At 44.6% G+C, this 17,571-nt stretch overlaps 1 protein-coding gene across 1 annotated transcript in view; it reads left to right on the top strand.

The window, feature by feature from the left end:
• The window catches only part of RAB2A (RAB2A, member RAS oncogene family), an 82,863-nt gene that overhangs the window by 42,617 nt on the left and 22,675 nt on the right, over nt 1-17,571 (top strand). The window contains exons 4-5 of the mRNA XM_006270725.3: nt 4,475-4,557; nt 8,867-8,959. Of these exons, the coding sequence (XP_006270787.1) occupies nt 4,475-4,557; nt 8,867-8,959 (176 nt within the window). The remainder of the gene's footprint in view (nt 1-4,474; nt 4,558-8,866; nt 8,960-17,571) is intronic.

The following is a 17,571-nucleotide window of genomic DNA, read 5'->3' as shown; positions in this document are numbered from 1 at the left end:
TTTTGAATGTGGGGCCGGATGACGAGCTTTTTATCACCCAGTGGGCCAGCGAGCCATATTCAGAGACGTCACAGGAAGTGGTATCATATCAGGAAGTGATGTCATGTGACCTTTGACACCAGTGAAGCTGCAGGGGTTGATGTGGTGCTTCTTGACATGGCATGCATGCCCGGGTTGACCTGGTACTGCAGGAGCCGCTTGGCTACAACCGGATTGACCTGGTGCTGGAGAAGCCACAGGCCCAGGCCTGGGTTAACCTGGGGCCTGCCTGGCCTGCCAGTGCCATGCCTGGGTTGACATGGTGTTGCAGGACCCACCTGGGCAGAACAGGGTGGGCACTGGCCAGGAAAAGCAGCATGCAGCTGAAGCTGGCTTCCCATGTGCTGCTGGGGACGGGAGGAGGCCAGCCAGGTCTGCACTGGCCAGCAGAAGCGGCAGTGGAGCCGTGTGCTGCTCGGGACTGACCGGTGCAGGCTCGTCCCATCCCGAGTGGCACAAGGCTCCGCCACTACTTCTGCTGGCTGGTGCAGACCTGGCCGGGCTCCTCCTCCCATCCCCAGCAGCACATGAGAAGCGGCCCCCTCGGGGCCTCATGACCGGGCCCAGAAAGCTGTAGCGCCCGGGGGGAGACTGGCCAGGGGAACAGGCGCTGCCTTGCTGTGGGGCAGGGCAGGGCAGCGGGGCTGGCTTCAAGCGGGTGGGTGAGGAGGAAGGCGAGGGCCGGCAGTGCCAGCAGCTGCTGCTTGCCCTCCTGTGTGGGGCCGCTCCCCTGGGCCCCGCAGGGGGTAAGCAACTCCCCTCCCCTCCTCTCGCTGCCAGCTGGGGCTTGCAGGCCAGCCCTGCCTGCCTCGCCACCGCAGCTCTGTGCCACCACGGCTCCGCTGCTGTGGCCCCGCCACCGCGGCTCCACACTCCATGGCAGTGGCTCCGCAGCCTGTGCCGCCGCCGCCTCCCCACGCTCCACAACGGTGGCTCCGCACTGCCGCCCCTCTGCTGCCACGGCTCCCTGCTTCCTGCAGTGCTGCTGCCGCGGGCCAGATAAAATGGTTTGGCGGGCTGCATGGCAGCCCACAGGCCGTATGTTGGACAAGCCTGGTGTAGACATAACCTTTTGGTTTTTGTTAAAGGCTTGCTATATTTTAACACTGATCTTTTTTGGCTCTCATAGTTTCACAGGTGAGGCGTATTTCATATTCTTGAGAGTAAGGGTTTGCCTTGATTTGACTAGCTTGATTTAATTCTGGTTATGGATAAGGCTTTAATCATTCTTTCAACCTGCGTTTTTCTTACAGTTTTTGGCATACATTGATAATACTTCATTGTAAATAGTTGGCTCAAAAATATGTACTATGAAAAAAACTAAATACCTCGGTTTATGAGGGTTAGAGGTCTGCTGCGGCCACTTTTATGTCTATTCCAAACATAATAACATAATCTAGTTTTAATTTTATATTGAGCTCCAATGTTGCTACCTTAATAAATGTCACTCTTGGCAACATGAGTAGCTAAATTCTAATTGGTCCCTCTAGACCAGACTTGCAAAGCAGTAACATGATTTTTTAATAAAGGTATGAAATAATGTGTTTAAGGTTACTGGGAGAATTTAAAGCTTATTTTATGGCTGATTATGAATGTCAACTCCCTCCCCTTTGTTTTTTCCCTCCTGATTTCAGGGCATTTTAGTGTGTGTTAGATGAACAAGGGGTTAATGTGCAAAATTATTTTCTTAAAATATATAGATCATATTTGATACTTTGCATCTTCCTGACATGGGGATCTCCTTTTGAAATGTATACTGTTGACTATTAATTTGTATCTGCAGTATAGTATTACACTCTATATTTTTGTAATAAAAATAATTTTAACTATTTTCTAGTTTTATAGACAAATTTTAATCGAATAAGTAGAGAGCCAATGACATGTTAAACTTAACATTTAAGGTCTCCTTTATGGAAACTCTTTTATTCATCGTGTTTTATTTAAATACTGCCATGATGTGGAGAATTGTGACTGTATATCTGAGGGCATGCTTGATTGAAATGCTAATGGTAGCACTCAGACAAGTGCTACCAAGTGGGCTGTACATTTATTTAAAACATGAGTGCTGATATTTTATGCTACAAATAGCAAAATAATGACTTTTTATGGCTTTCCCACTCCCTACCGCAAGAAGTTGTGGTAAAAAAAAAAATCCTCATGGGGACACTGAAGACTTCAATTATTTTTCAATTAAAAAATGTTTACATTAATTTTGAAATCCATGCATGGGACATGCATAGAATCATATATGTATATGGAGCCTCTGGTCAAATTGTGGGTCACCCCAGGCATGACAAAGGGTCTGATATTTTTGGTGAAAGGAAGCTCAGTGGAATTTATCGTTGGGACAAATGGGGAGTCTTAGTGTAGTTTGTAGAAATACCCAAACTTGTTCAGGCTAGCATATGTTAGCTTAATAGCTCCAGTAATTTGGCAATACTAACTTTTCTGTTGGGAGTAAGTGTCTTTCTTGTGTTTTACTTTGAGTGAATTTGAGATCTATTTACTCATTATTACCCCTTATGCAAACATTATTTTGTGCAGGTTATGAATTTTCAGGATTGAGAAGTAAGGATAGGTAACCCTGTCTGTTCTTTAGCATACACAACTTTCTTCTTACTCCTTTTTACAATAGTTGAAAGGTGGTGTTGGGTTCATTTAGCACCTGAAGATGATCTAGAGTCTGGTGTGTCATCATTATGCCAAAGAAGTATTTACAAATTATAACTTTTACATTGATTGTGTGTGTATAAATGCACATACGTGCACACACGCATACCCTTAACTTTAAGTAGGTCATAAGAATATGATTCTTGAAATTTTAAGCTGCTGCAGGTTATTCCAAAAGGTCATAAAGCTTTGTTGTTGTTGTTGTTAACTGTATGTAGTATGGCAAAGCATGTATCATTCTGCTACTCTTCGAAAAAGTAGACATGGGTTAGGTTACTCTTCCTAGTGAATTCTTCTCCTGGATTCAAGAAGGATTTCCTTGAAATAAAACTTGTTTTCATATAAAATGAGAGAAAATTCCCTGCACAATATTCAGGTTTGCTGGAAACCTTTTTCTGGATTAGGTACTACCTTTTAAATTTTTTTCTGGTTTCATTTCTAAAAATTCTTTATAATGTGCAAATAACAATCTCCCTGGAGGATCCCCTCTAAGTGTTAGCATCTTCTGATCCTGCTAAGTGGTGTTTTCTGATGTTGCTAAAAATCATGCATAGTATACATTTGTGTTGGAATGAATGTTTTGCATCTTAGTACCATGGTTGTCAGATGATGGTGAGCACTTCTCCCAGGAAGTGAGAAAAGAGAGGTGAGGGTCTGCCTCTATATTTTTCAAGAGCTGCATATTGGTTGGGCCTGTACTTCTATCTGTTGAGCTGCTTTGTTACGTAAACATTGCTCATATTCACTGTATGATTTGAGTAAATGAACTTATCATTAGGTCCATTGTTCTGCAGAAGCTAGTACTATTATAAATGCAGAAATGGATATTTTTCAGTAGAACTAATAGTGAGATTTTTGTTTCAAGACCTGCATGGCAACATTTCCAAGGAGTTAGGAATATTTTGGGTTGAGTAAGAGAAAGAACAAACTGATGTGTCTTTTAATGTGACCGTGAACATGAATCAGTGGAACACATCCTTGCTGAGACATTTTTAACAGATCTTGTTTTTTCCAACAAAAAAGAGAAATTGCCTACGTATACAGGATCTGTGGAGTTTGTTTCACCAGTGGGTATGAAGATGATTTTTATATCCTGTTGCCATTTGACAAGAAGCATACATCAAGTACAGAGGAAATTGATTCACTGTAGAGCAGAATTATATAAAATTGAATTCAGAACCATTTTCTGTTTTTCATAATAAAATGATTACTGAAAGAATTCCATCTGAAGACTGTTGAAAGCTGGCTGCAGTTTATGATATAACGGATAAAATCTTCATCCTTGGCCTTCCAACAACCTTTACACCAGCAGATGGTGGGCGTAAAGATGTCATTCATCATTTATTTACAATGGGCTTTATTTATTCTAGTGTCAACAGCTGCCCCAGGGAGCGGGTTATTGAATTCAAATGTGAAGCTCTGGGTTATTTGCTTCCTTTCAAATTTGTCTTCAGAGCTTAGTTGCTAGGAGTCCATTCTGTGCTCTAATAATGATTCATGTATTGTGAAGCCATTCAGTAAATTGGGTTGTCAGGGATTGCCAAAAAAGGTTTAGAGGTCTTGTTCCTGATTTTTTTTTTTTTTTTTTTTTTTTTTTTTTTTAATGGCACTATGCTGTAGTCATGTGCCCTCTTTTGCCAGAAGTAGTGAGATTTCCTTTCTCCAGTCCCCTTCACCTCCAAACAACCTCTCTACAAGTAGTAAGTTTTCATGTTTCTTCAAAAAGAATAATTTCAATAAATGAAATAACTTTGTTTTCCTACAGGCAGGGCAGGAGTCCTTCCGTTCCATCACAAGGTCATACTACAGAGGGGCAGCAGGGGCGTTACTAGTGTATGACATTACAAGGTGAGAAACTTGATATAGGACGTCTGAAATATTGTAGACATTTCAAACTTCACTGTAGTGTTTTCTTTCTATAGGAACATTCCTAAGATCAGTAAGTAAATTAACTCATAGAAAAACTAGGTGGTGTGTGTGTTAATGAGTGTTAAGAGTGTGCTACCTGGATTAAATTGCTTGATTAAAGGTGCACGTGCAACCTTAGACCACGTGGTCCTTAACATTGTTTTTTTTTTCCCTCGGTAAACAGACATTTTTCACAATCAAGCATACATCTGAATTGTTAAATATTCTAATTTATTGCTTTGTTATTAATGTCCAGTTATTTTTGAGTGCATACTTCAAACAAGAATTTATAATAGATAGTATGACAATAGAATGATGTTTTTACCACTCGTTCTGTAGCTTCTCTTTGAACGCTGGCAAGGCTTTACTTGATTCCTATTCAGTGGATAACTCAACCCCATACTTTGCTGACATAGCTGTTGACAAACTGATAGTACTTCATTGTATAATATCTTAGATTGCACGTGTGCTTTTAATCTGAGATTTCTGTTTTTATGGAATTCCTGGACCCAAACTGATAGCAAACCCATAGTAGTTCAGTGGTGTTTTGTATTATATAGTGCCACACTTTTACCTGAGGGTGCCTGTAGATGAGCTAGTGCCTTAGAGCAGACTTGATTAATCAAGTCTGCTGGAGCATGGTAATTATCATGCTCCCATCAGCCTTCATGTCTCATGGATCAGCATCCCCGCGCTTCAAAATGGTGGTAGGGGTGCTTGAACTAAAGCTTGTTAAACGAGCTTTAGCTCAAGCACCCCCACTGCCATTTTGAAACAAGAGACACAGATACATGAGACGCTGTGACACTTTAATTAGAGCAGTTCTCAGCTGCTCTAATTAAAGCCTCCCCCCCGCCCCCCAATCCCTTGAGCATGTGTAAAACTGCCCTATGATAGTAGAAAAAATGTATCATGTTGCTTGAGAATGAGTTTATTGTTATATAGCTAAAGACTGTCATATTGGGAACAGGCTATATATATAAATACCAACTACAGTGTGCAGTAGACAGTTCTTTGTACTGTACAACATCTGTGAATTCCAGACTGTTGCGTATTCACAGTTTCGGGGTGTACTTTTTACTACACATTGTTCACAAAACATAGTTTTGACATAAACTCCCGAAGTCAAAAATACACAGTTGTGATGTTTTTCCAAAGGTCATATTCTTAATGAAGCAAAACCAGTTTCATCAGAACTTTCAAAAACACTTCCAAGGAGTCCTTTTCTATATGATAGCTTTCATCCGTGAATCCTAATTGTAGAATTGCGCTCAAAAAAACCTTTTTTTTTTTATAACAGAACGATCTGTGTATAAAATTTCTTTGTATGAGAAGAGTCACAATTCAAGAAGAGAAGTCACCAGAAGATTTGTCACATAGGCCCTTGGTGGCATTAGTTTAAATATGCAGTGGTGCATGTTCAAGACCTGGCCTGGCAGGATGTGCAATTTTGGGTATCCGAAATTAAACTTCTGAGTTCCCATTGCACACCTGGGCCTTTACAGCCACATCATACAGCTTGCTATTAGTCCCTGCTCACAGCATTGGGTTTCACAGTGCAGTTTTAACATGCTATACATTCAAATTAAAGCACCATACAAACCAGCCACAAAGATGTTCCTTTAAATATGGAATATCTTTATGGCTAGGTTCTCATTTTTATTGCAAGATAAATTGATTGAATGTGTGGTACATTAGCATTTATTGCACAAATAACATACTAATTGCATGAGCCATATAGTGTCTGCCAGAAGCCTTACACTGCAAGTAGTGGAACCTTTTTTTGTCAAGATTCTAAAATATATTTCTTTTTAAAGAGAAATCAACCTTGCCTAAAATGTGACTGTTTCAGGAAAATGGATCATCTAAAAATAGGGGACTGGAAGAATGGTTTCCACTATAGCAGTGGACCGTTTTTCTCAACCTTTTTTGTACCAGGACCCATTTGTAAACATCAGTGGCCAGTCCCAACCCAGTGCCCTCACTCCCAACCTGCTGCCCCCAAATCCCAGCCCTCCAGTGTGTGGGGCATGATCGGGTGGGGGGGGTGGGTCTGTGGAGCCTGGGGGACCCCAAGCAGCTGCTTGCAGGCTGGAACTTTGACAGCTTGCAAGGAAAAAGCTACGGTTTCCCATACTTCTTTAAAAGAGAATCAATTTTTAAAGTTTGTTGATCCATTTTTACAGTTTGTCCACAACCCTTTCATATATTCTTGCGACCCCCATTTGGCTCACAACCCACAAGTTGAGAGAGACTGCACTATAGTACTGTTATAGAATGATCTTTATTATAGTACTGTTTATCTACTATATGAATGTGATTTTTTAAAAATAATAATTTAGGATATTTAGAAATTCTTATTACATGCAGACTTTTTGTTTGTTCTTAATGAAGTGGTGTCACTTGAAATCTGTTTGGTGTCCCATGAAATCAAAAAAAGTTTTGTGGTAATGAAATTTTAGACTTGCATGGTAACAAACTTGCTCATTTTAAGATGAAGTCAACAATCTACAGTGCCTTATTTCCCTGTTCATTGCTGTTTGTCTACCTGTTCCCTGTCCCTGTTACCAGCAGACATGCTTCAGTGATAAGAGAGCTGATCATACTGAGTCATGAGCAGAGATCCTTGAAATCTGTTTCCTGCGGAAAACCACAGAATTTGCCTTTTGCCCTCCCCCCACCACTGATTGGCAGTTGGGCCCCATTGGCCTCATGCCTCACTTCTAATCGGCGAGGGACAAATACCGTGTTTCTGCCACGGTTTTTGCCTTGCACCGATTAGTGGCAAAGCATTGGGCTGATAGGAGAGGGGATTGCAGCAAAAAGAGTTAGAATAAAGGTGCTGATACCCTGCATGTTTCTCACTTCTGCTGTGCTTTTAGTAAGACCCTATGCATTTTATTTTACTCGTGGAAAAGCTCAGCTTTTTGTGGGGGAGGGGGTTTAAGAGATTTTTGCTCGGTTTCCCAGTGGAAAACTAGGATCCCTGGTCATGAGCTAGAAGTCTAGCTGCTGAGAAGCACTAACTTCTAGGAAGGACTCTGAGCCCTGAACTTTGCAGGCTAAGTCTCTCCGCAGTCAAAGGTTTAAGAATAAGATACTACAAAAAAACCCTCAAAGCTGAACTTCAGACATTATCTTTGTAGATAGCTTCACTTATATCCCTGATCAGTGTCTGTTCCTCATTTGCCTTTAAACTTGTAACATCCCAGCAGGCAGAGGGGAGATTGGCAGTAAAAGCTTCATGAACCTAATAGGTAAGAAAAGGAAGTGTGAGATATGACAAATGCTGTTTTTATAGCAAAATGAAAATTAAGCAGCAATCTACAATATATAGCAAAATTCAAACAGGAATTCTTCATTAAGTTAAATATACAAATAAATAGCACTGTCTGCTGCCTACTATAATCTCGCATAATAAACTCAGCCATATATCAGCATCAAAATCCAAGACCAAATGCCAAAAAGTGTTGTACTACAGGCATATTCCACCACTTACTCAAATCTCGCTTAATAAAATCATCCACTCATTATCAGAATCTGAACTGTACTCTATACGCACAAACACTTTTTCACAGGCTTTCAGAAGCAAGTCTGTGTGCATGTATGTTCGTTTCGCATCTAGACTTGTAGTGACTTTTGACCATGTGTGATCCTCATAGGCTTTTTACTTTGCTATTACCTATTACTTTTGCTAATAGAAAAGTATTTCAGATTACTAGATAGGCTGCTGATGTTAATTTAAGTGCACAATGGGATCTGAGAAATTTTAGCCCAGGTGCCAAAAATCTCACATTCTGCCATTCAGGACATTCAAGATTCAGCATGGCAAGATGTGCAATGTGCTTTTAATAAAATAGCATTAAAGTGTTTTATTTTTATGAAATGCTGGACTCCTTGCTAGAGAATTTTGAGAGAAGTAGTTAGCTTGTTAGTGTGAAGCCAGGCAGAACACAGGGCAGGGTGGCATCTTAAAGACTTTTGAGAGAGTCTTGGGTTCATTGAAGTCAATCAAAACTTATCAGTTAATTTGAAGCAAGGGTTTTAATGCTCTGTCTGATATTGTCAGTTGTACGAGACTTGATTTATACTTCCCGAGTACTGGCTTCCATGTGAACTTAAATGTTAAAACCTACCACAAAAGCAGATGACAGAGGACAGGAATGCATGTGTTATAACATTTGACAAATGGTTCTTTTTTGAAGCACAGCTCTTAGTTTTCATTTTTGCTCATACTTGCTCTTATCAGGAGGGACACGTTCAACCACTTGACAACCTGGTTAGAAGACGCTCGCCAGCATTCCAACTCCAACATGGTCATTATGCTTATTGGAAATAAAAGGTAACAATAATCCTTTATGAAATGCAGAAGCCTGCAAGTTTAAGTTCTAAAGCATTATTGCATAGTGGTTTGGATAATATTTTATGTTCATCAAAGACTAAAAATTATTGCAATAGTTGTATGCTAAAAATTCTTTTCCAAAAATTATATAAATGTAATCAACGTCATACATGATTTAACTGTGTACACGCATGCTTCATCTAGATACTTCAGGGATTTTAATTAAAAAAGACAATGTTCTATTATATGTTTGGTTCTAATATGTTTAGTATTCTGCATTTTCAGTTTGTACAGTTTTTCACTGATAAATTCCCTGATATTTTTTTAAGTTATTTGGTTTTTACTGATTTTTATACCTGTTTTTACTGATTTACACCCATTTTTCAGTTCACTCAATTTTACCAGATACAGTAAAATCCCTGTCAACTGGCATGAGTGGGGAATGGCTGGGGGTGCTGGTAAGCTAAAAGTGCTGGTTCCCTGAGAGTGGGGAGGGTGGCTGGAGCAACTGCCTGGGGGGGTGTGGGACTTCCAGCTCTGACTCCGGGCGGGGCTGCAGGAGTTGCTTTCCAGGGCAGGTAGATCCCAGCTGCACCCCGACAGCTCCAGCTAAAGCCCTACCCTGGGCACTGGGAGCTGCAAGCCCTGCCAGGGGGGCAGGCAGGAGAGCCTGGCCCCGCTCCCTATGGTGGGTGCTGCACCAGGCTGCTCCGCATGTGCCGGCGGGGCTGGAGCCACTGCCCAGGGGCACAGGGCTCCTGGCTCTGACCCCGATGGGGTGGGAGAGGTCAGGATCAGGTCTCCCCTCCCCCCACTTCCGCATTAGAGTACGCGCCACTCCCACCAGTCCCTGGGTTGCGCCATGCAATGGTGGAGGCAGGTGGTGTTGGCTGCTTCCAGGGCTGCTGCATCAGGGTTTGGGGTGAGTGGGGATAAGTAGTGCCCCGGGAGGTTTGGGGTGAAGCACTGCCCAGCAGCTGCAGGCAGCTGGCATCAGCCGCTCCTGGGGCTGCTGCAGCAGGGGCTGGGGTGAGCAGGGACAAGCTGCACTGCTCCCCACACCCCCCCAGGGCTCCGCTTGTTCCCACTCACCCCAGCCCCTGCTGCAGTGGCCCTGGGAACGGCCGACTCCAGCTACGGAGGGAACTGTAAGACAGTGCAGGGCAGGGAGGTTGTGGCTGTTGCTGCTACGTGCACCCCAGGAGGGCTGGGGTGCTGCACTGGCCTGTTCTGGGGGGCATGTGCCCCTGGATGTGCACGCTGGACAAAAGAAGGCTGCTGCCTGCCCAGAGCACCAGGAAGAGCCTGGTGCCACTGCTGGCCTCAGCCTGCAGCAGCAGTCTGCTCTTGTCCTGTGTTCAGATCTGGGGACACGTGCCCCACAGGAAGAGCCTGGCACAACCCCCCAGCCTGCAGCCCTCCCAGGGTGCACATAGCAGCAAGAGCTGTACCCCCCCACCCCACACCCACTGACAGTTCCCTCTGCTTTGCTCCCTGCTGCAGCCCCAGAAGCAGCTGACGGGCTGTGCTGTGCCCCTTCCCCTACCCCTTTCCTGGTCCCAGCCTTCCTCCCTCCCTCCCTCACCGCCATGGGAGTGTATTATTATTTTCCCTGATTTAAACCGATTTCCCCCCCTTCCCCCCTTTTCTTCCTTTTATCCCCATTTCAACCCAGTTTTTGTTTGGAAAATAAACACTGAAAAATTCCCAGTTTTTTTAAATAAAAACTGAAAACATGGAACACTAAATGTTACACTCTGTTTATTAAGTTCTGAACAGATGTAACAGAAGCATTTTGGAGGGTAAGCAGACAGCTATACATACATGCACTATGAAACACTCCCCCAAAAAACCCTAAAACCCCTGGGAGAAGCAACAAGTATTTAGAAATGCTTCAAAATGAAGTGTTTCCTGTTACATGTGTGCGCTCTATGGAGTGTACTAGTGGGGGGGGGGGTCTTGGTCCTCTGGCAGCCTCCTTTGGGGGAAGAGGGAGCAGAACTGTGGAGAGCATGCTGCTGTGTGCAGTTTATACATTTGTGTATATTCATGCCAATGGTGGATACTATTTTCTCCAAGTTGTGGAGGGGAAAAGACCACCTTTTTTCTTCTTCACTGTTCATTCAAAACATATTCTAGTAAATGACATACTGTATGATTCTTTTCATCAACATATTTACTCCACAAATTTAAAAGGATCATACCTTGTGTAAAATGTAACATTTGTAGGTCAGGTAGGCCACCTCTAGACATTATTTTGGTAGTACTAAAAATGTGCAGCACTTTAAAACAAAATAAAGAGCTTTGGGAGCCAAATGTTAAAAGCCCTATGGGGTTCTCAAAACATGGGAACAACAGGGCCCCATGTTAACTGGCTCGCCCTGCCCTCAGCACTTTAAAGGGCATGCCAGGAGCCTGGGGCAGGGAGCACTTTCCAGTCCCAGACTCTTTAAAGTTCTAGAAGTGTGGGCAGAGTGCAGACACTTCAGAGGGCTTGTAGGCAATCTAGGACCAGAAAATAGCTCCCTGGTCCCAAGCTGCCATCACACCAGAAAATTTAAAGTGCTGCTTGCAAGATGCCCCAGGTTGACAAGGGGTGACTAGGCAAGGGAGGGCATTGCCACCCCCTGCCAAAGCTGCCCCATTCCAATAGCAATATAACAGCAATGGGAACAAGATTGCATTCAAGCTTTTCTGGGCAGAAAAGACTCACTAGGATGGGGAGGAGAGGTTCTGCCACCTTGCTGCCATGGCTGCCTTGCTCCATTGATACCTGATGGCAGCAGGGGCAGGGCAGCTTGCGAGTCTCCCTGACAGTTCCAGGCTGGTCAGGCTGTCAAAGAGCCAACTGCTCTCCCTCCCACCCTCTCCCATAGCAGGGAAACCAGAGCACTGTGGGATAGTGGAGGGTCTAAGATAGTGATTCTCATCCAGGGTGACATAGCACCCTGGGGTTCCATGAAGTCCTTTCAAGGGTGCTGCACAGTGCTACCAACAAACATAATACACAAGATAAACCTAGAGATTCAAATAGGAATCTAGAGTGTTAAGTGCATTCTGACCTGTTGTGGTCTTTCTGAGCAGTCAGGAGCAGCAGGATTGTTCTATTATTTTTCTGTAGCCAAAAAAACAAATGAAAATGAAGGACTGGCATTTTCTGGGGGTGCTTTGAGTCTATCAAAGGGTGCCACACATTAAATTTATCCCATCACAACAAAGACATTGCAGTTTGAAATAGCAGCCTCTTTGCCATGGATCTATCATTTATTTATATGACAGACCAGCCACTTCTATCCTGAGACACATATATCTATATTTGTCTATATTTATATCTATAATTTCCATATCAGTTCAACTTTTAACGTATGCTGAAATAAAGTAGTTGTAAAATTTGCCAAAAGTTTCATATTGCGTATGATCTAGAAAATAACTGTGTGGCTTACAGGAAGAAGGCTAATTAATCAAACTTGCAACAGTTGAAGATGAATGAGATATAAAAGTAGGACTTGCTTTACTTAAATGAGATTTTGATAAATAACTGAAGTGGTTACACTTCTTACACTGCTGTGAGACAATAAAAAATGACACTGAAGGAAATTGCATATTTTGTGGCAAATTAAGCATTCACTTTGTGTACATTGGATATTAGTACCATATCAGTTTGTCTATTTCCCATTTCTCTTTGTCCCAAGCTAGAAAGGAACCCCCAATTCTCCTCCTGAGGGGAGAGGAGGATGTTTTTTCTCTTTGCTGTTAAATGATAATGAACATTTTGAATGTATTTGTTTGTAATTCTGATAAATATGCATGCTCTAACACAGGACTGAGTATGCGATCCATTAGTTTTCATTCTGAAGTTATTTATGTCAAGCCGTAGAACTCCAGTTGTTTAAATACAATTTTCATTTTACAGATTGCATAACTTATTTTAGAATTATTATTTTATACTTCTGAATCAAAAACAGGTTTTTTTCAAAAACCAAACCTTCACTTTTTTAGAATTCTAGTCTTTAAAGCAAATGGTGTAACAATGACAATGTATTAATCACAGTAATTTTTATCTGTCAGAGTTCTTGTAGCTGGGAAAATTACTTGAGGTAGAAAAAGGAGAAGAACAGGTACTTATGTCAGAAATACAGATAATGCCTTCTACTGGTATAGTAGCATATTCCACAAAGTGCAATAGAAGTCTCTCCCTCTCCAGTGAGGACATCTTCTCACGTACATCACATCCCTTTATACAGGGGTGTCCAACCTTTTTGAATGTGGGGCTGGATCATGAACTTTTTATCACCCACTGCGCCAGTGAGCCATATTCAAAGACCTCACAGGAAGTGGTATCATATCAGGAAGTGATGTCACGTGACCTTTGACACCAGTGAAGTTGCAGGAAGTGACAATGCAATGGGTCTGGAAATGTGATTTAAAATCCAAAATAAAAACAATATAAAAGCAAGAATGAAATAATACCAAATGCTTGACTAAAATAAACACTTGCCCTTCTACTCACTTCTCAATGAATGAAAGAAGCATAATGCAGTCTTGCCCTGGGATACCTGGGCGTACAGCACCAGGCAGAGGAAGCCATGGAGGAGCTGTTGGCTGTGGAGGTCTGTTGGCCTCCAGCAGCAGCAGAGAGGAGAAGGAGGAGAAGCAGCGCCTCAGGACGCTGCCCGGCTCCATCGGAGATGAAGACCCCAGTCTTCACACACGGCCACGTGCATGGACCCCGCCTCCCTCCTCGCCCCTGGCTCCCATGGAGGAGGAGGAAAGCGCGAGTGTGACCTTGTGCTTCCTCCTCACGAGTGCACACATGCATGTGGCACCCCTGCGCAGGCTCTTCAGCATCCCGCCTGGGGACATAGCCCCGCTGCTAGCTGGGCAGCCATGTTTCACGCTCACATGCTCATCCCCGCACCTCACTGTGCCACCCCTTCCCTGCCAATGCAGTGTGGACTGCCCCCGGCACAGGGCTTAAAGGACCCAGCCTGGAGCCAGCAAAAAAAAAAAAAGGGCGGGGGGGGGAGCTTGCTCTGCCTGGAAGGGAAGAGGAGGAAGCGGAGGCAGCACAGCGAGCTTGGGCCAGCGCAGTGCGCTCACACGGGGACCTGCGAGCCAGGCCCAGGGCAGTGCCCAGGCAGCCCCCAGCTGCAGCTTCTCCACCTGCTGCTGGGAAGATGAACCACGCAGGTGAGTGTGGAGCGGGGCAGGCACGGGGGCCCTGGGATGATGCCTCCTTCTCCCCAGCCGCAACCCCAAGGGGCAGAGCCAGGTGTAAGTGGCGATTTAGCTCAGGGGAAGGTGACTGGGGAGGATCTGGGGGGGTTTCGTCCCCACTCCCCTCGCCCCGCGTATGCCCGGCCGGGCTCCGCTTGTCACCTGCGGTGCTGGCCAGTGCAAGATCTGCCCGGGACTGCCCCGCGCTGCACCGATGACCTGCACTTTCGCTGCTGGCTGCTACTCCTCCCACACGCACCGCGTCAGCAGTGTCAAGCTGATGCAGTGCGTGTGGGAACCTGGTCCCTTCCCCAGCCCTTCAGCAGCCATTAGGAAGCTGCGGAGGGGCGGGGGAGGGATAAGGGGTGGGAACGAAAGTAAACAGTGTTTACTTTCATTTCCCGTCGCAGCACCGCAGGCCACAGAAAATGCCTTGGCAGGCCGTATGGCGGTCCTCGGGCCATATGTTGGACAAGCCTGCCTTAATAAAACATGCACCTTATTTTTGGAAGACCAGAATAGAATGTAGGGGGCGGGGAAAAGGATTTTTCTGGAGTCATGGCCAATTGTGTGACAGAATAAGTCCTGGAAACAGTGTGTGGCCTCAGGAACTTTTAAGTGTGGCAGAATCTCTCTTGTGGTGCTGCACTGTCTCCAGGAGGACTTTGTTGAACAGAATTAAGCCTCTTGCAAAAGGCAGACTCAAGACTGTTACTTCTTTACCGTAAATCACTGGTTTTCAACCTTTTTTCATTTGCGGACCCTAACAAATTTTGAATTGAGGTGCAGACCCCTTTGAATTTTAAGTGTGGATATCCACATACCTTTGATCATGGTCATCTTTCACAGACCCCTTAGAGCAGGGGTTGTCAACCAGGGGTATGCATACCCCTGGGGGTACTTAAAAAGGTCCCAGGAGGTACGCAGGGACAGAAAGCCACCTCCTCCCTGCAACCCCGCATCCAGCCGCTTGCCACCTTCCCCCCACCCCCTCGGAGGTACACTTACTAAAAGGGGGGCTGAAAACCCCTGCCTTAGAGTAGTCTGCAGACCCCCAGGGGTCCACAGACCACAGGTTGAGAACCACTGCTATGTAAATAGTGTCATTTCCACATCACAAACCTCATCAAAATAGTGCCAACAGCTCACTTGCTGCTTTGGACACAAAGTACAGTGTAGCCAAGAGCTGCAGGTATGGGAAGGTTAACACAAGATTCTGCCCCATTGGCTTGCTGAGCAGATACAAGTATCAGTCATCTTGGCAACTACGTGACATGCACAGTGTCTCTAGGAGTGCTTCTTTTCCAGTGAAGAAAACAGCTTCCCCACTTAAAACATACACCCCCATTTTGTGGGTACTGATTTTGGAGGAATTGCCATATTTACTCCAATATAAGATTATACTGAATGTAAGACTACCTCTTCTCTAATTAGATTCTATATATGGAAGATTTATAAGCTTTCTATATATTTTCCAGATAGAATCTAATTATTGGAAGTTTGCCTTGAATTTGTCCCTCTACCATTGCTACATCAGGGAAAACAGATCAAGATGGGAGGGGGGAGTCAGGCAGCCCTCTTGCCCATCAGTATGTTTTCCCAGTATGGGACACATTGGTTATACGTGTCCTAACTGTTGGCTGCATTTAATCAGCTTCATAGTTGGTTTCTGTTAGTGAGCACATGCTGCTTTTGGCAGCAGTTTAATGACAGACATTGAATTTAATGAGATTTTCTTGTTTGCAAATATAAGACATAGGGGCTCTTTCCCCATGCTGATTGGGTGGGTGGGGAACCTCATCTTGTATCTCAGGAAATACGGTATATGCTACTAACAGTTTTGTATTGCTAATTTTAAAAATTGCTTTGAAAATTGTGAAGGATCCCTAAGACTATAGTTCAGGATTATTTAATTGCAGTTTTATTGTAAACTGTAAAATTTATGTAATGGACAGAGCCCATTTGGTACTTTGTCATATTTACAATGACAGTACCAAAACAGGGAAGATGCTTATGTTTAATCTTCCTCTTCCCTGGTGCCCCTTCCCTGCCACACTCGCATCTACACACACAATGTAGCTTTTTATTTACTCGCAAACTTTGTCTTTCAGTGTGGGATTACTACATGCAAAATAAGAAACAAAACTTATTATTCTTTAAAAAAACAGAAGTTTATTGACCTACACTCAGTAAGGTTTTAAACTGATAATAGCATATTAAACAGGAAAGATAGCTGATTCTAATAGGTAACTTCCACTCATTGCCGCCCCTGCTGCCCGCCCCCTCCCCCCCCCCACACGCACGCACGCACACACACACTCAGCACCTGTGGAAAAAGAGCACTGCAGTCTGTCAGAGGGCATGCACCTTAGGGCATTAACATGCACGTGCAAATGAATGTGTGTGCTACATTACATGTTGAACATCTTTGTGGTTGGTTTGCTATTTTATCATGCCATATATAGCTTGTACATGTGGCATCTTATAAATTGTAACACAATTAATGTGGGGTTTCAGGTAGGCACCAGGTTGAAGTTCTGAGTCCGATAGCACTGATGGCTAAAAATAGGTGTAATAAGGAACAAGTACAGACTGTCAGAAAGCCTGAGGTTGATATAATCTGTGCAGGTTTCTCTAAGCTGCATCAATTCCACCACTAACTAGGGGTACACCAATAGAGAACTTTGGGGCTGATACCGATGGCTGATTTTTAAGGAGCCATATTGGCTGATACTGATTCGATAACCGATATGCGACCTGGCAACTTGGAAAGTGGTGTCCGGCTGGTAAGTCTGTTGTGGGGTAAGGGGCAGGCGGGGTGCAGATCATGGCCCCCATGATGGGGTAGGGAGTAGGGTTGAGGCCAGGCTCTGCCCAGCCAGGACAGGCTTAGGATGGATGGAGCCACAAGTGGCTTGTCAGGGTGGGGGCAGCTCCCACCGCTGTGTGTACCCCAGGCGGGCATGGGGGGCGTGTGCCCCCAGATCTGCATCTGGGGGAGGGCAGGCTGCCACTGTGGGCTGGGGCCAGGGCGGTGCTGGGCTCTTCCTGGTGGGGGCTGGGCTGCGTTTGAGGCAGGTGGTGGCAGTGCTGGGAGAGGGGGCTACGGGGGAGGGTTGCAGCCACCCAAAAATTCACTGTAGCCCCCCCCAACTTCACCTCTCAGCCCTGCCACTGCCTTCCCTAAGCACAGTCCAGTGCAGCTCCCCACCAGGAAGAACCAGCCCAAGCCTACAGCAGCAGCCTGCCCTTACCCCTGCACAGATCCAGGGGCACACAACCTCCCAGACGAGCTGCTTGTGGCTCCATCCTGCACCCCATCCTGGCTGTATAGCACTAGCCTCAGCCTCACTCTCGCTGTCTCCCTCACCATGGGGGCCTCAATCTGCCCCCCA

This window comes from Alligator mississippiensis, chromosome 3, assembly GCF_030867095.1.
Source record: "Alligator mississippiensis isolate rAllMis1 chromosome 3, rAllMis1, whole genome shotgun sequence".
Taxonomy (NCBI): Eukaryota; Metazoa; Chordata; order Crocodylia; family Alligatoridae; genus Alligator; species Alligator mississippiensis.
This window is presented reverse-complemented; position numbering and strand designations above follow the sequence as displayed.